At 46.3% G+C, this 23,248-nt stretch overlaps 1 protein-coding gene across 4 annotated transcripts in view; it reads left to right on the top strand.

Moving 5' to 3' along the window:
• LOC112247847 (carbonic anhydrase 14-like) overlaps positions 1 to 21,986 on the top strand; it is a 26,505-nt gene extending 4,519 nt beyond the window's left edge. For 2 of the 4 annotated variants that reach the window (XM_042307929.1, XM_042307926.1), the window contains 10 exons: positions 9,036 to 9,215; positions 10,271 to 10,416; positions 11,345 to 11,440; positions 11,659 to 11,725; positions 12,137 to 12,294; positions 12,497 to 12,620; positions 15,369 to 15,392; positions 15,501 to 15,585; positions 19,773 to 19,826; positions 21,219 to 21,986. In XM_042307929.1, the coding sequence (XP_042163863.1) occupies positions 9,036 to 9,215; positions 10,271 to 10,416; positions 11,345 to 11,440; positions 11,659 to 11,725; positions 12,137 to 12,294; positions 12,497 to 12,620; positions 15,369 to 15,392; positions 15,501 to 15,585; positions 19,773 to 19,826; positions 21,219 to 21,315 (1,031 nt within the window). In that variant the 3' untranslated portion in view covers positions 21,316 to 21,986. The remainder of the gene's footprint in view (positions 1 to 9,035; positions 9,216 to 10,270; positions 10,417 to 11,344; positions 11,441 to 11,658; positions 11,726 to 12,136; positions 12,295 to 12,496; positions 12,621 to 15,368; positions 15,393 to 15,500; positions 15,586 to 19,772; positions 19,827 to 21,218) is intronic. The other 2 variants (XM_042307933.1, XM_042307930.1) reach the window with 2 other exon arrangements.
• The last annotated feature ends 1,262 nt before the right edge of the window (positions 21,987 to 23,248 follow it).

The raw sequence follows: 23,248 nt of genomic DNA on the forward strand, positions 1-23,248 counted from the left end.
AGACCCTGGGTCTCGACCCCGCCCTGTGCAACTGGGTACTGGACTTCCTGACGGGCCGCCCCCAGGTGGTGAGGGTAGGCAACAACATCTCCTCCCCGCTGATCCTCAACACTGGGGCCCCACAAGGGTGCGTTCTGAGCCCTCTCCTGTACTCCCTGTTCACCCACGACTGCGTGGCCACGCACGCCTCCAACTCAATCATCAAGTTTGCGGACGACACAACAGTGGTAGGCTTGATTACCAACAACGACGAGACGGCGTACAGGGAGGAGGTGAGGGCCCTCGGAGTGTGGTGTCAGGAAAATAACCTCACACTCAACGTCAACAAAACTAAGGAGATGATTGTGGACTTCAGGAAACAGCAGAGGGAACACCCCCATCCACATCGATGGAACAGTAGTGGAGAGGGTAGCAAGTTTTAAGTTCCTCGGCATACACATCACAGACAAACTGAATTGGTCCACTCACACAGACAGCATCGTGAGGAAGGCGCAGCAGCGCCTCTTCAACCTCAGGAGGCTGAAGAAATTTGGCTTGTCACCAAAAGCACTCACAAACTTCTACAGATGCACAATCGAGAGCATCCTGGCGGGCTGTATCACCGCCTGGTATGGCAACTGCACCACCCTCAACCGTAAGGCTCTCCAGAGGGAAGTGAGGTCTGCACAACGCATCACCGGGGCAAACTACCTGCCCTCCAGGACAACTACACCACCCGATGCTACAGGAAGGCCATAAAGATCATCAAGGACATCAACCACCCGAGCCACTGCCTGTTCACCCCGCTGTCATCCAGAAGGCGAGGTCAGTACAGGTGCATCAAAGCTGGGACCGAGAGACTGAAAAACAGCTTCTATCTCAAGGCCATCAGACTGTTAAACAGCCACCACTAACATTGAGTGGCTACTGCCAACACACTGTCAATGACACTGACTCTCCTCCAGCCACTTTAATAATGGGAATTGATGGGAAATGATGTAAATATATCACTAGCCACTTTAAACAATGCTACCTTATATAATGTTACTTACCCTACATTATTCATCTCATATGCATACGTAGATACTGTACTCTATATCATCGACTGCATCCTTATGTAATACATGTATCACTAGCCACTTTAACTATGCCACTTGGTTTACATACTCCTCTCATATGTATATACTGTACTCGATATCATCTACTGTATCTTGCCTATGCTGCTCTGTACCATCACTCATTCATATATCCTTATGTACATATTCTTTATCCCTTTACACTGTGTATAAGACAGTAGTTTTTTGGAATTGTTAGTTAGATTACTTGTTCGTTATTACTGCATTGTCGGAACTAGAAGCACAAGCATTTCGCTACACTCGCATTAACATCTGCTAACCATGTGTATGTGACAAATAAAATTTGATTTGATTTGAAATACAATCCACCTGTGTGTAATCAAGTCTCCGTATAAATGCACCTGCACTTTGATAGTCTCAGAGGTCCGTTAAAAGCGCATGTAGCATCATGAACAACAAGGAACACACCAGGCAGGTCCGAGATACTGTTGTGAAGAAGTTTAAAGCCGGATTTGGATACAAAAAGATTTCCCAAGCTTTAAACATCCCAAGGAGCACTGTGCAAGCGATAATATTGAAATGGAAGGAGTATCAGACCACTGCAAATCTACCAAGACCTGGCCGTCCCTCTAAACTTTCAGCTCATACAAGGAGAAGACTGATCAGAGATGCAGCCAAGAGGCCCATGATCACTCTGGAGGAACTGCAGAGATCTACAGCTGAGGTGGGAGACTCTGTCCATAGGACAACAATCAGTCGTATATTGCACAAATCTGGCCTTTATGGAAGAGTGGCAAGAAGAAAGCCATTTCTTAAAGATATCCATAAAAAGTGTCGTTTAAAGTTTGCCACAAGCCACCTGGGAGACACACCAAACATGTGGAAGAAGTGCTCTGGTCAGATGAAACCAAAATTGAACTTTTTGGCAACAATGCAAATGTTATGTTTGGCGTAAAAGCAACACAGCCCATCACCCTGACCACACCATCCCCACTGTCAAACATGGTGGTGGCAGCATCATGGTTTGGGCCTGCTTTTCTTCAGCAGGGACAGGGAAGATGGTTAAAATTGATGGGAAGATGGATGGAGCCAAATACAGGACCATTCTGGAAGAAAACCTGATGGAGTCTGCAAAAGACCTGAGACTGGGACGGAGATTTGTCTTCCAACAAGACAATGATCCAAAACATAAAGCAAAATCTACAATGGAATGGTTCAAAAATAAACATATCCAGGTGTTAGAATGGCCAAGTCAAAGTCCAGACCTGAATCCAATCGAGAATCTGTGGAAAGAACTGAAAACTGCTGTTCACAAATGCTCTCCATCCAACCTCACTGAGCTTGAGCTGTTTTGCAAGGAGGAATGGGAAAAAATGTCAGTCTCTCGATGTGCAAAACTGATAGAGACATACCCCAAGCGACTTACAGCTGTAATCGCAGCAAAAGGTGGCGCTACAAAGTATTAACTTTAGGGGGCTGAATAATTTTGCACGCCCAATTTTTCAGTTTTTGATTTGTTAAAAAAGTTTGAAATATTCAATAAATGTCGTTCCACTTCATGATTGTGTCCCACTTGTTGTTGATTCTTCACAAAAAAATACAGTTTTACATCTTTATGTTTGAAGCCTGAAATGTGGAAAAAGGTCGCAAAGTTCAAGGGGGCCAAATACTTTCTCAAGGCACTGTATGTTTTTGGTTTGACATTGGTTATGGGAACGATGTGAAGTTCCTTAAATGCGCTGAGAACGAACAAAAGCTAAGCAACTATCCTGCACCATTCCCAGAAAGTTGTGGGTAGATTGTACGCAAAATAACCATAATACAACCCCGCTCTCACCAAGCTCTAACAAAAATATGGTTCACAGAACTTTTTTTGTGGTAGCTGGGGAGATAGTGATGGTGTAAAAAAGTATCTCTCTAATCCCCCTAGGAAAGTAAAATCCCCCTGAGCACACTGCAGATAAACACTAGGGTGTAGTGGAGAGACAGAGTGTGTGTGTAAGTATAGAACTAATGTAGAAAGGATCCCTTCACATTGATTAACAGTAGCAGGGAGAGTAGAGCACTGACCTCTGTAGCAGGCTAGAGCACCCTGAGGGTTGGAGAGGAGACCTCACATTGACTAACAGTAGCAGGGAGAGTAGAGCACTGACCTCTGTAGCAGGCTAGAGCACCCTGAGGGTTGGAGAGGAGACCTCACATTGATTAACAGTAGCATGGAGAGTAGAGCTCTGACCTCTGTAGCAGGCTAGAGCACCCTGAGGGTTGGAGAGGAGACCTCACATTGATTAACAGTAGCAGGGAGAATAGAGCTCTGACCTCTGTAGCAGGCTAGAGCACCCTGAGGGTTGGAGAGGAGACCTCACATTGATTAACAGTAGCATGGAGAGTAGAGCTCTGACCTCTGTAGCAGGCTAGAGCACCCTGAGGGTTGGAGAGGAGACCTCACATTGATTAACAGTAGCATGGAGAGTAGAGCTCTGACCTCTGTAGCAGGCTAGAGCACCCTGAGGGTTGGAGAGGAGACCTCACATTGATTAACAGTAGCATGGAGAGTAGAGCTCTGACCTCTGTAGCAGGCTAGAGCACCCTGAGGGTTGGAGAGGAGACCTCACATTGATTAACAGTAGCATGGAGAGTAGAGCTCTGACCTCTGTAGCAGGCTAGAGCACCCTGAGGGTTGGAGAGGAGACCTCACATTGATTAACAGTATCATGGAGAGTAGAGCTCTGACCTCTATAGCAGGCTAGAGCACCCTGAGGGTTGGAGAGGAGACCTCACATTGATTAACAGTAGCATGGAGAGTAGAGCTCTGACCTCTGTAGCAGGCTAGAGCACCCTGAGGGTTGGAGAGGAGACCTCACATTGATTAACAGTAGCATGGAGAGTAGAGCTCTGACCTCTGTAGCAGGCTAGAGCACCCTGAGGGTTGGAGAGGAGACCTCACATTGATTAACAGTATCATGGAGAGTAGAGCTCTGACCTCTATAGCAGGCTAGAGCACCCTGAGGGTTGGAGAGGAGACCTCACATTGAGATCTGAATGAACCCTCTGTGTATTCGGTATTATTAACTGTTATAATTGTGCTGGTTTGAGTCTAAGTTGTGCTCATGCCCCTGTCCTTTACTACCATCACCCCTCTCCTCTGTTCTGCCTACTCTCAAATTCAAAATCTTCCTCTTGCTTGTCACTCTCTTTTTCAGATGTTCAATTCTCTACATGTCCTTTTATTATTCCACCTCTCTGACCCATTCTCCTGTTTTCCCTCAGTCTCTCTAGTCTGAATCCCCTCTACCCCTGTCTCTCTCTTTCTCTCTGTTCCAAGAATGTCTCTCTGTGCACCCATCAGTCTCCCTCTCTCTGCTCCACTTTCTCTCTCCCCTCCAATTAGTAATGAGGAAGGATGTGTGTGTGTGTGTGTGTGTGTGTGTGTGTGTGCGCTCACCACTGTGAATATAATACACCACCTCATCATGCACGCATGACTGACCACTGACTTTACACTCCTGTATACACTCTCTCTCTCTCTCTCTCACACACACGCACACACACACCAGCCAGTATTCTAACATTCTGATACTCCATACAGATGTAGGATCTTAATTTGACCAGTATTGTTGTAGCATAGTAATCCTGCAGCAACACGATTTGAACTTTTCGTCCATAATATTGCTTGACCGGTGGTTAGGCTATTAGCTGGACAAAAGTACGCTACAGTACCTGAAAGTGCAATGCTACCTTCAGAAAGTATTCATACCTCTTGAAATATTCCACATTTTGTTGTGTTACAGCCTGAATTCAAAATGGATGAAATATTTTTTTCCCACCCATCTACACATAATAATACCCCATAACGACAAAGTGAAAACATGTTTTTAGAAATTGTTGCAAATTTATTGAAAATGAAATACAGAAATATCTCATTTATATAAGTATTGAGTCAACACTTTGTAGAAGCAAGTTTCTGGGTAAATCTCGAAGAGCTTTGCACACCTGGATTGTGCAACATTTGCCCATTATTCTTTTCAAATTCTTAAAGCTCTGTCAAATTGGTTGTTGATCATTGCTTGACAACCATTCTCAGGTCTTGCCTTAAATTTTCAAGTAGATTTAAGTCAAAACGGTATCTAGGCCACTCAGGAACATTTACTGTCTTCTTGGTAAGCAACTCTAAGATTCTGTAGATTTGACCTTGTGTTTTAGGTTATTTAGGTTATTGTCTCCCAGTGTCTGGTGGAAAGCAGACTAAAATACATTTTTCTCTAGGATTTTGCCTGTGCTTAGCTCCATTCCGTTTATATTTTATCCTGAAAAATGCATCGATAATAACATAGTAGCAGCAGCGTGGGGGGGTCCAATTAGCCTGGGTAGTCATTTGATTAGCTGTTCAGGAGTCTTATGGCTTGGTGGTAGAAGCTGTTTAGAAGCCTCTTGGACATAGACTTGGCACTCCGGCACCGCCTGCCGTGTGGTAGCAGAGAGGACAGTCTACGACTGGGGAGGCTGGAGTCTTTGACCATTTTTAGGGCCTTCCTCTGACACCGCCTGGTAAAGAGGTCCTGTGATGTACTGGGCCGTACACACTACCCTCTGTAGTGCCTTGCGGTCGGAAGCCGAGCAGTTGCCATAACAGGCTGTGATGTACTGGGCCGTACACACTACCCTCTGTAGTGCCTTGCGGTCGGAAGCCGAGCAGTTGCCATAACAGGCAGTGATGTACTGGGCCGTACACACTACCCTCTGTAGTGCCTTGCGGTCGGAAGCAGAGCAGTTGACATAACAGGCAGTGATGTACTGGGCCGTACACACTACCCTCTGTAGTGCCTTGCGGTCGGAGGCAGAGCAGTTGCCATAACAGGCAGTGATGTACTGGGCCGTACACACTACCCTCTGTAGTGCCTTGCGGTCGGAAGCAGAGCAGTTGCCATAACAGGCAGTGATGTACTGGGCCGTACACACTACCCTCTGTAGTGCCTTGCGGTCGGAAGCCGAGCAGTTGCCATAACAGGCAGTGATGTACTGGGCCGTACACACTACCCTCTGTAGTGCCTTGCGGTCGGAGGCAGAGCAGTTGCCATAACAGGCAGTGATGCAACCCATCAGGATGCTCTCGATGGCACAGCTGTAGAAACTTTTGAGGATCTAAGGACCCATGCCAAATCTTTTCAGTCTCCTGAGGGGGATAGGTTTTGTCGTGCCCACTTCACGACTGACTGTCTTGATGTGTTTGGACCATGTTAGTTTGTTGGTGATGTGGACACCAAGGAACTTGAAGCTCTCAACCTGCTCCACTACAGCCCCGTCGATGAGAATGGGGGCGTGCTCGGTCCTCTTTTTCCTGTAGTCCACAATCATCTCCTTTGTCTTGATCACTTTGAAGGAGAGGTTATTGTCCTGGCACCACAATGCCAGGTCTGTGACCTTCTCCCTATAGGCTGTCTCATCGTTGTCGGTGATCAGGCCTACCACTGTTGTGTCATCAGCAAACTGAATGATGGTGTTGGAGTTGTGCCTGGCCGTGCAGTCATGAGTGAACAGGGAATTCAGGAGGGGACTGAGCACGCACCCCTGAGGGTCCCCTGTGTTTAGGATTAGCATGGCGGATGTGTTGTTACCTACCCTTACCAACTGGGGGCGGCCTGTCAGTGGGTCTAGGATCCAGTTGCAGAGGGAGGTGTTTAGTCCCAGGGTCGTTAGCTTAGTGATGAGCTTTGAGGGCACTGTGGTGTTGAACGCTGAGCTGTAGTCAATGAACAGTATTCTCACATAGGTATTCCTTTTGTCCAGGTGGGAAAGGGCAGTGTGGAGTACAATAGAGATTGCATCATCTGTGGATCTGTTGGTGCGGTATGCAAATTGGAGTGGGTCTCGGGTTTCTTGGATAATGATGTGAGTCTGTGCGTATGTGTGTGTGTGTGTGTGTGTATGTAACGTATACAGTGGGACAAAAACGTATTTAGTCAGCCACCAATTGTGCAAGTTCTCCCACTTAAAAAGATGAGAGAGGCCTGTAATTTTCATCATAGGTACACTTCAACTATGACAGACAAAATGAGGAGAAAAAAATCCAGAAAATCACATTGTAGGATTTTTAATGAATTTAATTGCAAATTATGGTGGAAAATAAGTATTTGGTCACCTACAAACAAGCAAGATTTCTGGCTCTCACAGATCTGTAACTTCTTCTTTAAGAGGCTCCTCTGTCCTCCACTCGTTACCTGTATTAATGGCACCCGTTTGAACTTGTTATCAGTATAAAAGACACCTGTCCACAACCTCAAACAGTCAAACTCAAACTCCTATGGCCAAGACCAAAGAGCTGTCAAAGGACACCCGAAACAAAATTGTAGACCTGCACCAGGCTGGGAAGACTGAATCTGCAATAGGTAAGCAGCTTGGTTTGAAGAAATCAACTGTGGGAGCAATTATTAGGAAATGGAAGACATTCAAGACCACTGATAATCTCCCTCGATCTGGGGCTCCATGCAAGATCTCACCCCGTGGGGTCAAAATGATCACAAGAACGGTGAGCAAAAATCCCAGAACCACACAGGGGGACTAAGTGAATGACCTGCAGAGAGCTGGGACCAAAGTAACAAAGCCTACCATCATTAACACACTACGCAGCCAGGGACTCAAATCCTGCAGTGCCAGACGTGTCCCCCTGCTTAAGCCAGTACATGTCCAGGCCCGTCTGAAGTTTGCTAGAGACCATTTGGATGATCCAGAAGAAGATTGGGAGAATGTCATATGGTCAGATGAATCCAAGATAGAACTTTTTGGTAAAAACTCAACTCGTCGTGTTTGGAGGACAAAGAATGCTGAGTTGCATCCAAAGAACACATACCTACTGTGAAGCATGGGGGTGGAAACATCATGCTTTGGGGCTGTTTTTCTGCAAAGGGACCAGGACGACTGATCCGTGTAAAGGAAAGAATGAATGGGGCCATGTATCGTGATATTTTACGTGAAAACCTCCTTCCATCAGCAAGGGCATTGAAGATGAAATGTGGCTGGGTCTTTCAGCATGACAATGATCCCAAACACACCGCCCGGGAAACGAAGGAGTGGCTTCGTAAGAAGCATTTCAAGGTCCTGGAGTGGCCTAGCCAGTCTCCAGATCTCAACCCCATAGAAAATCTTTGGAGGGAGTTGAAAGTCCAAGTTGCCCTGCAACAGCCCTAAAATCACTGCTCTAGAGGAGATCTGCATGGAGGAATGGGCCAAAATACCAGCAACAGTGTGTGAAAACCTTGTGAAGACTTACAGAAAACGTTTGACCTCTGTCATTGCCAACAAAAGGTATATAACAAAGTATTGAGATAAACTTTTGTTATTGACCAAATACTTATTTTCCACCATAATTTACAAATAAATTCATTAAAAATCCTACAATGTGATTTTCTGGATTTTTTTCTCATTTTGTCTGTCATAGTTGAAGTGTACCTATGATGAAAATTACAGGCCTCTCTCATCTTTTTAAGTGGGAGACCTTGCACAATTGGTGGCTTACTAAATACTTTTTTGCCCCACTGTATGTGTGTGTGTTGTGTGTCTGGGTGTGTGTTCGTAAGGGTGATGATGCTCATTAGTCATTAGTCAGAGAAGGTCAAGTGTGTTGGCAGGGTAGCCTAGTAGTTAGAGCGTTGGACTAGTAACCAAAAGGTTACAAGTTCGAATCCCCGATCTGTCGTTCTGCCCCTGAACAGGCAGTTAACCCACTGTTCCTAGGCCGTTATTGAAAATAAAAATTTATTCTGAACTGACATGCCTAGTAAAAAAAGTATAGCAGGGGAGTGTGAAAGAGAGGATGATCCCCAACTTATCTACTGTTTTCCACAGAAAATGGTCAAGAGGTCAATATGAAATACAAAAGAAAAGGCCTGCTGACTGACTGGCCATGCTTAATGTGTATCACTGACAGAGAGTCACAAGATGTGTCATGTTTTGGTCACTCCCTTCCCTTCTCCTCCCCCTCAGGTTCAGTAGGCCAGTCCAAGTGGGCGGATTACTTCCCAGACTGTGGTGGTAAGGCCCAGTCTCCGGTTGACGTGGCAACGGTCCAGACCCAGTATGACCCCAGCCTGGGCCCTCTTACCCCCCTCGGTTATAGCCAGCACGGCAACAAACCCTTCAGCCTCTACAACAACGGACATACAGGTAACTACAGCAACCATGCTGACTCCATCACTAACAATATACATACAGGTAACTACAGCAACCATGCTGACTCCATCACTAACAACATACAGGTAACTACAGCAACCATGCTGACTCCATCACTAACAACATACAGGTAACTACAGCAACCATGCTGACTCCATCACTAACAACATACAGGTAACTACAGCAACCATGCTGACTCCATCACTAACAACATACATACAGGTAACTACAGCAACCATGCTGACTCCATCACTAACAACATACATACAGGTAACTACAGCAACCATGCTGACTCCATCACTAACAATATACATACAGGTAACTACAGCAACCATGCTGACTCAATCACTAACAACATACATACAGGTAACTACAGCAACCATGCTGACTCCATCACTAACAACATACATACAGGTAACTACAGCAACCATGCTGACTCCATCACTAACAACATACATACAGGTAACTACAGCAACCATGCTGACTCCATCACTAACAATATACATACAGGTAACTACAGCAACCATGCTGACTCAATCACTAACAACATACATACAGGTAACTACAGCAACCATGCTGACTCCATCACTAACAATATACATACAGGTAACTACAGCAACCATGCTGACTCAATCACTAACAACATACATACAGGTAACTACAGCAACCATGCTGACTCCATCACTAACAACATACAGGTAACTACAGCAACCATGCTGACTCAATCACTAACAACATACAGGTAACTACAGCAACCATGCTGACTCCATCACTAACAACATACAGGTAACTACAGCAACCATGCTGACTCCATCACTAACAACATACAGGTAACTACAGCAACCATGCTGACTCCATCACTAACAACATACAGGTAACTACAGCAACCATGCTGACTCCATCACTAACAACATACATACAGGTAACTACAGCAACCATGCTGACTCCATCACTAACAACATACAGGTAACTACAGCAACCATGCTGACTCCATCACTAACAACATACATACAGGTAACTACAGCAACCATGCTTTCTCTCCATCACAGTGGTGGTTCCTCTCCCAGGCTGGATGGGTTTAGGGGGGCTGCCCTGGCAGTTCACGGCCGTCCAGATGCACCTGCACTGGGGCAATGGAGCCCTGGAGGCCGGGGGCAGCGAACACACCATCAACGGTCAGAGCTCCGCTGCAGAGGTGAAGGACTGTGTGTGTTTGTTCAGTTGAGAAACCATACTATAATCCCATTAAATATTATACAGAAACACTAAACAGCAATCTAGACTCTTAGCTCACCTGGTTAACACTAGTCATAGTAGGAGAAAACAAACTTGAAAAGAAAGGTTATTGGAGAACATGTGTTTGAATGATGTTCATTAATTGGGGAGTGGAATTAAATCTGATTGAAATTGTTGTAAAGACTTCAGGATTAGAAAGCATGCCAAATAAAAGCCTCTCAAACACCTACAGTATACATAGGAAGGGGAACCAACTTTCTCAGGTTGGCAGTGTATTTACTGTACCCCAAAAACACACACACACACACACACTTTTGGAACTTGAAACACTGTCCAATTCTCTGTGTGAAGGGAATGTAGAACATGCAGTGGATCTGCAAAAATGGGTATGAGAGAGAGAGTTAGAGAGAGTTTGAAAACATGAAGGAGAAGCTCCATGCTCTGGTTACACACTATTACGTAAAGACAGACAATTAGTGTTTATCTCTCCACCCTCCCCTACTCCCTCCTTCTCAAAGAGTTTCAATGAGCCAGCATATCCCCCCTCCCTCTCTCTATCACTCTCTCATTCCCTCTCCCTCACTCACTCTCTTTTTCTCCCATCTGAACGCTATGTAAATGAATGTAGCAGCACTTTTCATTCAAACTCAAGGGGGATTTTCCAAAAATTAGACACTGCCACACACACTGCCACACACACACTGCCACTCACACTGCCACACACACACACACACACACACACACACACACACACACACACACACACACACACACACACACACACACACACACACACACACACACACACACACACACACACACACACACACACACACACACACACACACACACACACACACACACACACATGTTCCCTCTCTGTGTAGCTGCATGTGGTGCACTACAACTCAGAGCTGTACCCTAACATGTCAGTGGCTATGACCCAGCAGGATGGACTGGCAGTCCTGGGAGTCCTCATAGAGGTAGGACTGTTACATCATAACTAACTGACAATCACATCAACCACTGGAGACATTACATACTTCAAAAGAGTTGTATTTGTATTTTTACAATAGGTTACAAATTCCCTTTATTTACGTTTGATTTCTTCAGTTGTAAAATGTACCAGATTAGTAAGAAAGGCTTTGTGAATGTAGAGTAAAGCCTGCACACTAAAGGGTATAGATGTGTGATCTGTCAGACAGGTGAGGAGGCTAACCAGGCCTTTTGGAACATTCTCAACTACCTGGGTCGTATCAGACATGCAGGTGAGACAGCTGTTAATGATTATTTACCTTTATTTAACTAGGCAAGTCAGTTAAGAACAAATTCTTATTTTCAATGGGTTAACTGCCTTGTTCAGGGGCAGAACAACAGACTTTTACCTTGTCAGCTCGGGGATTGGATCTTGCAACCGTTTGGTTATTAGTCCAACACTCTAACCACTCGGCTAACTGCTGCACCAGGTAGCTTAATCAAAGTACACCTTAACCAATCAGCATTATTACTACAGCTACCTTCTAGCAATGTTACCACGACTACAGTAGTTTATGGGGATTCTCTGATTTCTTATGCAAGTGTCAAACAGCACCACTACGTGCCCCCAGGAGTCAAACCCTGTACATCTCCTCTAACTTTCATCTGTCCATCCACCCCTCCATTCCTCCCTCCGTGGTCAGGTCAGAGTGTGTCCATCCCAGCCTTTGATGTCCAGTCCCTCCTGCCCTCTGACCTGGGGCGATACCTCCGATACAATGGCTCTCTCACCACTCCTCCCTGCTTCCAGAGTGTGCTCTGGACCCTCTTCACAGAGACCGTCAAAATCTCACACACACAGGTGAGGGAAGGTGTGTGGTGTGTGTGTGATGGTGATATACTTATGCTTGAATTCAAAGCATCACTATGTCCTCCTCTTCTTTTCTCCCCCTCTTCCCTCTTGTCTTCCTCCTCTTCACCATCTTTCCTCTCTTCCTCCCCTCTTTACTTCTCTCTTTCCTCTTCTCCTCTTCTCCTCCTCTTTGTCCTCCCTTCTTCCTCAGCTGATGAAGCTGGAGACAGTGCTGTATGCCAGTAAGGAGGACGCTGACCGCGTCGTCATGCAGGACAACTACCGTACACCCCAACCACTTAACGACCGGACCATCCTCTCATCCTTCCCATTAGGTCGGGGGGTTCTCTAACACAACCAACAGCCTCGTAGCTAACAGCAGCATCAGCAGGAAGGGCATGGGACGGGCTACCTCGTACCTAACAGCAGCATCAGCAGGAAGGGCATGGGGTGGGCTAGCCTCGTACCTAACAGCAGCATCAGCATCAGCAGGAAGGGCATGGGGCGGGCTAGCCATCAGCAGGAAGGGCATGGGACCTAACAGCAGCATCAGCAGGAAGGGCATGGGGCGGGCTAGCCTCGTACCTAACAGCAGCATCAGCAGGAAGGGCATGGGGCGGGCTAGCCCTCGTACCTAACAGCAGCATCAGCAGGAAGGGCATGGGGCGGGCTAGCCTCGTAGCTAACAGCAGCATCAGCAGGAAGGGCATGGGGCGGGCAAGCCTCGTAGCTAACAGCAGCATCAGCAGGAAGGGCATGGGGTGGGCTAGCCTTGTACCTAACAGCAGCACCAGCAGGAAGGGCATGGGGCGGGCTAGCCTCGTACCTAACAGCAGCATCAGCAGGAAGGGCATGGGGCGGGCTAGCCTCGTACCTAACAACAGCATCAGCAGGAAGGGCATGGGGCGGGCTAGCCTCGTACCTAACAGCAGCATCAGCAGGAAGGGCATGGGGCGGGCTAGCCTCGTACCTAACAGCAGCACCAGCAGGAAGGGCATGGGGCGGGCTAGGCTTGTACCTAACAGCAGCACCAGCAGGAAGGGCATGGGGCGGGCAAGCCTCGTACCTAACAGCAGCATCAGCAGGAAGGGCATGGGGCGGGCTAGCCTCGTACCGTGACCACTAATAACATTTCACCAAACAGTATTAGTGGACACGGTGATGGGCTCTCGGGGTGGACATGTGGAGGAAGGCTAGCGTTAAACACTAAAGAGAAGAATGTGGTGAGAACTGTGGGAATGTCAAGGGTTACTGGCTGTGAAAGAGATAGAGAGGGAGATAGAGGGGGCAGGAGATAGGAAAAGAGAGAGGGGGGTTTGAGGGAGTGATAGAGAGAGAGGGGTAGTGGGGAAGAGAAAGAGGAGCTGTAAATGAGGGGGAGCTCTGTTTACGAGATGGCTGATTCGTTTTTGCAACATCTCTTCTCTAAACACTGACACTGTTGTTTTCACATGACAAGAGAGGAAGAGAGAGAGAGGGACTGAGAGAGAGAGAGAGAGGAAGAGACACAGAGAAAGAAAGGGAGAAATGGAGAGAGAGGGAGAGTGAGAGAGAAAGAAAGAAAGAAAGAAAGAAAGGGAGAGAGAGAGAGAAAGGGAGAGCGAGAAAAGGAGAAAGGGAGAGCAAGAGAGAGAGAGCAGAACACAGACAAAGGAGGTGAAAAACTGATAGGGTGGCCTATGACAACACCATAGGAGGCTGGTGAGAGGAGGACGGCTCATAATAATGGCTGGGGTGGAGTGAATGTAATGGTGTGTTTGATATCATTCCATTCCGCCCATCCTCCCCAATTAAGGTACCACCAGCCTCCCGTGGACAACACTCATTCCAAAGACTACAGAACACACTGTAGACGTATGATCATTTCCCTGTAGTTCTACTGGTAGACAACACTCATTCCAAAGACAACAGAACACACTGTAGACGTATGATCATTTCCCTGTAGTTCTACTGGTAGACAACACTCATTCCAAAGACAACAGAACACACTGTAGACGTATGATCATTTCCCTGTAGTTCTACTGGTAGACAACACTCATTCCAAAGACTACAGAACACACTGTAGACGTATGATCATTTCCTGTAGTTCTACTGGTAGACAACACTCATTCCAAAGACAACAGAACACACTGTAGACGTATGATCATTTCCCTGTAGTTCTACTGGTAGACAACACTCATTCCAAAGACTACAGAACACACTGTAGACGTATGATCATTTCCCTGTAGTTCTACTGGTAGACAACACTCATTCCAAAGACTACAGAACACACTGTAGACGTATGATCATTTCCCTGTAGTTCTACTGGTAGACAACACTCATTCCAAAGACAACAGAACACACTGTAGACGTATGATCATTTCCCTGTAGTTCTACTGGTAGACAACACTCATTCCAAAGACTACAGAACACACTGTAGACGTATGATCATTTCCCTGTAGTTCTACTGGTAGACAACACTCATTCCAAAGACAACAGAACACACTGTAGACGTATGATCATTTCCCTGTAGTTCTACTGGTAGACAACACTCATTCCAAAGACAACAGAACACACTGTAGACGTATGATCATTTCCCTGTAGTTCTACTGGTAGACAACACTCATTCCAAAGACAACAGAACACACTGTAGACGTATGATCATTTCCCTGTAGTTCTACTGGTAGACAACACTCATTCCAAAGACTACAGAACACACTGTAGACGTATGATCATTTCCCTGTAGTTCTACTGGTAGACAACACTCATTCCAAAGACAACAGAACACACTGTAGACGTATGATCATTTCCCTGTAGTTCTACTGGTAGACAACACTCATTCCAAAGACTACAGAACACACTGTAGACATATGATCATTTCCCTGTAGTTCTACTAGATGTTGATTGAACATTAATTCCAACTGAATTATCGACTGCATAAACAAAGTAGCACAACAGTATTTTTACATGAACCCTCTGTCATGACATCATGATCATGTCAAACCGTTATGATCATGTCAAGCCTGTTATTATGTAGGTCTTATGACAGACGTACAGGTAATAAGACAATGCTCTAAATAACATAGTCCTTTTCCCACTTGCAGAATCAGTGAAGGTGTACACTGCCGGTAAGATGTGGACCTTCATAGCTGATTCATTATTAGAGTAGGCCTCTGGTCAATGGCTATCTTTTCACGTTTGATGTACTAGTTGGAATATTTCTCTGTCTGTCTCAGGAGAGATCACAGCGATAGTAATAGGAGCTCTGTGTGGCTGTGTTGGTGTGGCTGTCATCATTCGCTTCATAGTGAAGACTATACGGTAAGGCACTGAGCTGTTAAATGGGGTTTCTTAGCTTACTAGCCTGCCTGTGGGGTATTCTGTTTCTGATTAGACCAACTACTGTTACGGCCGTTAAAAGAAGAGGGAGTGGACCAAAGCACAGGGTGGTAAGTGTTCAAGTGTTTTTTTGAAAATAAATCATGAACAAAATAACAAAGAGCAAAACGACAAAGAAACAGTTCTGTCAGGTGCAGAAACACAAAACAAAAAATAACTAACCACAAACCCAGGTGGGGTATCACCGCCTGGTACGGCAACTGCTCCGCCCACAACCGTAAGGCTCTCCAGAGGGTAGTGAGGTCTGCACAACGCATCACCGGGGGCAAACTACCTGCCCTCCAGGACACCTACACCACCCGATGTCACAGGAAGGCCATAAAGATCATCAAGGACAACAACCACCCGAGCCACTGCCTGTTCACCCCGCTGTCATCCAGAAGGCGAGGTCAGTACAGGTGCATCAAAGCTGGGACCGAGAGACTGAAAAACAGCTTCTATCTCAAGGCCATCAGACTGTTAAACAGCCACCACTAACATTGAGTGGCTGCTGCCAACACACTGTCAATGACACTGACTCAACTCCAGCCACTTTAATAATGGGAATTGATGGGAAATTATGTCAAATATATCACTAGCCACTTTAAACAATGCTACCTAATATAATGTTTACATACCCTACATTATTCATCTCATATGTATATGTATATACTGTACTCTATATCATCTACTGCAACTTTATGTAATACATGTATCACTAGCCACTTTAACTATGCCACTTTGTTTACATACTCATCTCATCAAATCATCTACTGTATATACTGTATCACTAGCCACTTTAACTATGCCATACCATCAAATGTACTGTATCTTGCCTATGCTGCTCTGTACCATCACTCATTCATATATCTTTATGTACATATTCTTTATCCCCTTACACTTGTGTCTATAAGGTAGTAGTTTTGGAATTGTTAGCTAGATTACTTGTTGGTTATTACTGCATTGTCGGAACTAGAAGCACAAGCATTTCACTACACTCGCACTAACATCTGCTAACCATGTGTATGTGACAAATAAAATTTGATTTGATTTGATTTTGAAAAGGTCACCTAAGTATGATTCTCAATCAGAGACAACGATAGACAGCTGCCTCTGATTGAGAACCACACTCGGCCAAACACAAAGAAATAGAAAACATAGAAATAAGGAAAATAGAATGCCCACCCTAGTCTTACCCTGGCCTAACCAAAATAGAGAATAAAAGCCTCTCTTTGGCCAGGGCGTGACAGTACCCCCCCCAAAGGTGCGGACTCCGGCCGCAAAACCTGACTCTAAAGGGGAGGGTCTGGGTGGGCTTTCTTTACGGCGGCTCTGGTGCGGGACGTAGACCCCACTCCGCCTCTGGCTCCACCCACCTTGGTGGCGCCTCTGGTGCGGTGACCCTCACCGCCGACCCCGGACTGGGCACCCTCATAGCGGGCCCCGGACTGGGCACCCTCGTTGCTGCGGGCCCCGGACTGGGCATCCTCGTTGCTGCGGGCCCCGGAATGGGCATCCTCATTGCTGCGGGCCCCGGAATGGGCACCCTAGTTTGCTGCGGGCCCCGGACTGGGCACCCTCGTAGCAGGCCCCGGACTGGGCACCCTCGTTGCTGGAGGCTCTGGACTGTGCACCCTCGTTGCTGGAGGCTCTGGACTGTGCACCCTCGTTGCTGGAGGCTCCGGACTGGGCACCCTCATTGCTGGAGGCTCCGGACTGGGCACCGTCGTTGCTGGAGGCTCCGGACTGGAGACCGTCGCTGGAGGCTCCGGATTGGAGGCCGTCGTTGGAGGTTTGGTGCCCTGACTCCACACTGGAGGCTTCCTGCCATGGATCATCACTAGAGGCTCCGTGCCATGGATCATCACTGGAGGCTCCGTGCCATGGATCATCACTGGAGGCTTCGTGAAATGGATCATCACTGGAGGCTTCGTGCCATGGATCATCACTAGAGGCTCCGTGCCATGGATCATCACTGGAGGCTCCGTGCCATGGATCATCACTGGAGGCTTCGTGAAATGGATCATCACTGGAGGCTTCGTGCCATGGATCATCACTGGAGGGAGGAGACGTATGGGCAGTCTGGTACGTGGAGCTGCTACAGGGCTCACCAGGCTGGGGAGACATGCAAGAGGATTAGTTCTGGGCGCAGGCCTCACCAGGCTGGAGAGACATACAGGAAGTCCTGTCCTTGGCAGAGGCACCGGATACACTGGGCCGTGGAGGCGCACTGGAGGTCTTGATCTAAGAGCCTGCACAACCCGTCCTGGCTGAATGGTGACTTTGGCCCGGCACGTGCGGGGCGCAGGAACAGGACACACTGGGCTGTGCAGACGCACTGGAGACACAGTGCGCAGAGCCGGCGCAGGTTAACCTGGGAAGTAGAGACGTACTGGAGGTCTGGAGATCAGGACTGGCACAATCCTTTCTGGCTGGATGCTCACGCTAGCCCGGCAGATGCGGGGAGCTGGGATGTAGCGCACCGGGCTAAGAACACGTACTGGAGACACCTTGCGCTCCACCGCATAACACGGTGCCTGACCAGTACGACGCCCGCCACGGTAAGCCCAAGATTTTTTGGGGGCTGCCTCTTGGGCTTCCTTGCCAGCCGTGTTCCCTCATAACGCTGCCTCTCATCTTTCGCTGCTTCCAGTTCCTCCCGTGGACGGCGATACTCCCCAGCCTGCCTCCAGGGTCCTTTCCCGTCCAGGATTTCCTCCCATGTCCAGGAGTTCATTACCCGCTGCTCATCCTTACCACGCTGCTTGGTCCGTTGGTGGTGGGTAGTTCTGTTACAGCCGTTAAAAGAAGAGGGAGTGGACCAAAGCACAGCATCGTAAGTGTTCATGATTTATATTCAAAAAACACTTGAACAAAATAACAAAGAGCAAAACGACAAAGAACAGTTCTGTCAGGTGCAGAAACAGAAAACAGAAAATAACTACCCACAAACCCAGGTGGGGAAAAGGTCACCTAAGTATGATTCTCAATCACAGACAACGATAGACAGCTGCCTCTGATTGAGAACCACACCTGGTCAAACACAAAGATATAGAAAACATAGAAATAAAGAAACTAGAATGCCCACCCTAGTCCCACCCTGGCCTAACCAAAATAGAGAATAAAAGCCTCTCTATGGCCAGGGCGTGACAACTACAGAGTTATCTGAAGTAGAAAACAGTATGGTCAACCAGATTGTTGTTGTGCTGGTTACCTGGTTACCTGTGTTTATCATATGAAACTGTGGTATGCTTTGATCCAAAATGTCCTGGGTTTCTTTTTGTTCTTGGTGTCTCAATCTTCACATTTCTCTTGGCAGATTTTTCAAACACCTGCATAATGAAAGAGTTTTGGTAAACAGGTGGAATCCTCCATAATACCTGATACCTACTGCATCCATGTCCAATACTACATGTTCATAAACCAAATGAATACTAGTACCAGTGTTCTCTGTGACAGGGTTCTAATTACAGGGATGTCTGGAGATGCTAGCCACGCCTATGCTAAACGTTTCTCCCCCAAAAGTGTTTTGGCACCCCTTGAATTGTAAAAAAACCATCAACGTGGGCACTCCCATCAGTGTACCTCCTAGAGTCAATGTGTAATTCCAACCCTGATCAAAAATAACATTACTATGTTAACCACCAGTGATTGGTAGATTCCCTGGCCTATTTGCTCAGGTCTAGGATCGGTTTGTTACTCCAATCCTAACCGTAACCATGAGGTAAAAACAAAAAACTGACCTTAGATCAGTGGTCAGGGGCAACTTCATCCTCTACCATCTGATTGTTGCTCTGACTGTGTGATAATTGCCCACTTCTTAATCGACCCTTTGTCCCTACATTATGCACTTTAGATTTAGAACCAACAGCCTCGCTTGCCAGGCTTAATGCTGAAGACACATGGTTAGGAATGAGACTAAAGAGCTGAGATGATTGGCTAGGTGTAAGGAATATGGCAAAAGGTTCACCCAGCCCACACCATACTGCCAATAACTATCTCATTATTTCACATCTAGAAAACGTGCAGAGGAAAATGATAAAGGGTCGGTTCGGGGCATGATTGTGTCTGTCTGTGATGTGATCGTTTGTGTTTCCTGGTCACATGACACTGTGTTTTCATCACAACAGCTCCACCTCTAGCTGGGACGTCCTGCCTAGCATCCGGCCCGCCCCCGTGCCCAGGTCACCAATCAGATTATGACCTTTGACCTTCACCCCTTTAACCCAAATCCCTTATTCTACTCCCCATCATCTGCCTTCTGTCCCTGGCTAGAGATAACTCCTAGCACCCCTAAACGTTGGTGTGTAGCCTCCAGATCTGAAGAAAGCAAGTAGATGTATTGTTAAAATCGGGCTCAATTGAGCTCGTTTTACTTTTAGCCATTTTACTTACCAATCTAATTCCTTAAGATCTGCAAACACCAAGGTAGGAGTTGCTAGGAGTTGTTTTTTGGACTGGGACTCTAGAAATTCCAACATCACGTGTTATCCTAAAGAATCCTAATCCATTCCTGTAATCCTGTTATTCTAGGAAATTTCACAACTAATTTGTTTAAAGTAGATTGTTGTGTCTTTAAATCCAGTGTTGTACTAATATAGCACATTTTCTCCCTCTCAATAGCTTTTTAATGCTGTAACTTCCCACTGGGTACACACGGGTTGAATCAATGTTGTTTCCACGTCGACGTGGAATCGACGTTGAATTGTCGTCTGTGCTCAGTGGGTTTCTACGTCACACTCTGTTGAGTCATTGATCCGTTCACTCCATCATTCCCTCCAAAACATTCACCAGGCATTACTCCTCGCTTGTTGTTTACTTGGACTTTTACTGTACTTTGAAGCCTATGAATTATTATTATGATAGATTATGGCTTTATTTCATTTGTTGACTTCTTAATTTTATTTTTAGTCTGTCAGTCAGTCAGTCTGTCTTTCAGTCAGTCAGTCAGTCAGTCTGTCTTTCAGTCAGTCAGTCTGTCTGTCTTCATCAGTCAGTCTGTATGTCAGTCTGTCTTTCAGTTTGTCTGTCAGTCAGTCTGTCTTTGCCAGTCAGTCTGTCTGTCTTTGTCAGTTAGTCAGTCTGTCTGTCTTTCAGTCAGTCAGTCAGTCTGTCTGTCTTTGTCAGTCAGTCAGTCAGTCAGTCTGTCTGTCTGTCTGTCTGTCTTTGTCAGTCAGTCAGTCAGTCAGTCAGTCAGTCAGTCAGTCTGTCTGTCTGTGTATGTCAGTCAGTCAGTCAGTCTGTCTTTGTCAGTTAGTCAGTCAGTCAGTCTGTCTTTCAGTCTGTCTGTCTGTCAGTCAGTCAGTCTGTCTGTCTTTCAGTCTGTCTGTCTGTCTGTAAGTCAGTCTTCTCCCTACTTTTATCCATTGTTGTCATTTGGTTCATTTACACATAGACCTACCATTGGGATGTTTCAAATCCATGCAGTTATTTAGTGTATCACTCTGCTGGATGGTTGAGTAAACTGCTACAAAATACAGTGCAAACAGGGGGAGTATGACATACAGCAGGATCAATGAGCTTTTATGCCATGTACTTCCATTGATGAGTCGGACTGCCTGTGCCCTGACATGTAGGACTAAGGAGCCAGGGAAGGATCTGAAACAGGACGTGGCCCTCAACACGACCACTGAACCAGGAAAAAAAGAAGATCCTGTCCCCCCCTCAGTCTGAGACCAATCAGAGACCTCCATGAATGACCCCCCCCCCACCAACCACACTACACCCTCCCTGCCAATGGGCTTGGATGAGTGCCTCTATGGCTCTGGTCCAGAGGAGGCTGGTCGGAGGAGCTATGGGAGGACAGGCTCATTATAATGGGTAGAATGGCATAATGGAGCGGTATCAAACGCATCAAACATATGGAAACCACATGTTTGACTACGTTCCATTTATTCCATTCCAGCCATTACAATAAGCCTATAGCTCCTCCCACAAGCCTCCTCTGCTTTGGTCCATTTGTTTATCTGCATGGCCTTTTGGGTGAATGCATGGTCTGTTATGGTCTACCTGTATGCATGGTACTCTTTTCCATCCACGTTCTGCCCTTCCTGTCCTAACTTCAGGGCCTCATGGGCACAGCTGGACTGCATTCAGGATGACATCATCACTTGCAACTGCCATGCGAGACACACCTCCAAACGAGAGGAAGGAATAGTAGAAACATGTCACACAATTTGTAATTGAAGACTGTATAGTCCAAACCATGTGATTCTGAAATCAGCCCTGCACATTCCTTGCCAGTGGAAGGCCCGTGTATGTGTGTGTGTGTGTGTGTGTGTGTTGCTTGTCTGAATTCAGCTGTAAATACATTAAGCATCCAAATAAAAGAGTTGAATGACGATGTTGCTTGGGTCAGTGTGATATTCACACTGGTGTAGTACACATGATGAACACTAGACACTGCTGTAGGACAAGTGGTGTAGTACACATGATGAACACTAGACACTGCTGTAGGACAAGTGGTGTAGTACACATGATAAACACTAGACACTGCTATAGGACAAGTGGTGTAGTACACATGATGAACACTAGACACTGCTGTAGGACAAGTGGTGTAGTACACATGATAAACACTAGACACTGCTATAGGACAAGTGGTGTAGTACACATGATGAACACTAGACACTGCTATAGGACAAGTGGTGTAGTACACATGATGAACACTAGACACTGCTATAGGACAAGTGGTGTAGTACACATGATGAACACTAGACACTGCTGTAAGACAAGTGGTGTAGTACACATGATAAACACTAGACACTGCTATAGGACAAGTGGTGTAGTACACATGATGAACACTAGACACTGCTGTAGGACAAGTAGTGTAGTACACATGATAAACACTAGACACTGCTATAGGACAAGTGGTGTAGTACACATGATGAACACTAGACACTGCTATAGGACAAGTGGTGTAGTACACATGATAAACACTAGACACTGCTATAGGACAAGTGGTGTAGTACACATGATGAACACTAGACACTGCTGTAAGACAAGTGGTGTAGTACACATGATAAACACTAGACACTGCTATAGGACAAGTGGTGTAGTACACATGATGAACACTAGACACTGCTGTAGGACAAGTGGTGTAGTACACATGATAAACACTAGACACTGCTATAGGACAAGTGGTGTAGTACACATGATGAACACTAGACACTGCTATAGGACAAGTGGTGTAGTACACATGATGAACACTAGACACTGCTGTAGGACAAGTGGTGTAGTACACATGATAAACACTAGACACTGCTGTAGGACAAGTGAAGTAGTACACATGATGAACACTAGACACTGCTGTAAGACAAGTGGTGTAGTACACATGATAAACACTAGACACTGCTATAGGACAAGTGGTGTAGTACACATGATGAACACTAGACACTGCTATAGGACAAGTGGTGTAGTACACATGATAAACACTAGACACTGCTGTAGGACAAGTGGTGTAGTACACATGATGAACACTAGACACTGCTATAGGACAAGTGGTGTAGTACACATGATGAACACTAGACACTGCTGTAAGACAAGTGGTGTAGTACACATGATAAACACTAGACACTGCTATAGGACAAGTGGTGTAGTACACATGATG

Source organism: Oncorhynchus tshawytscha, linkage group LG03, assembly GCF_018296145.1.
Source record: "Oncorhynchus tshawytscha isolate Ot180627B linkage group LG03, Otsh_v2.0, whole genome shotgun sequence".
NCBI classification, from domain to species: Eukaryota; Metazoa; Chordata; class Actinopteri; order Salmoniformes; family Salmonidae; genus Oncorhynchus; species Oncorhynchus tshawytscha.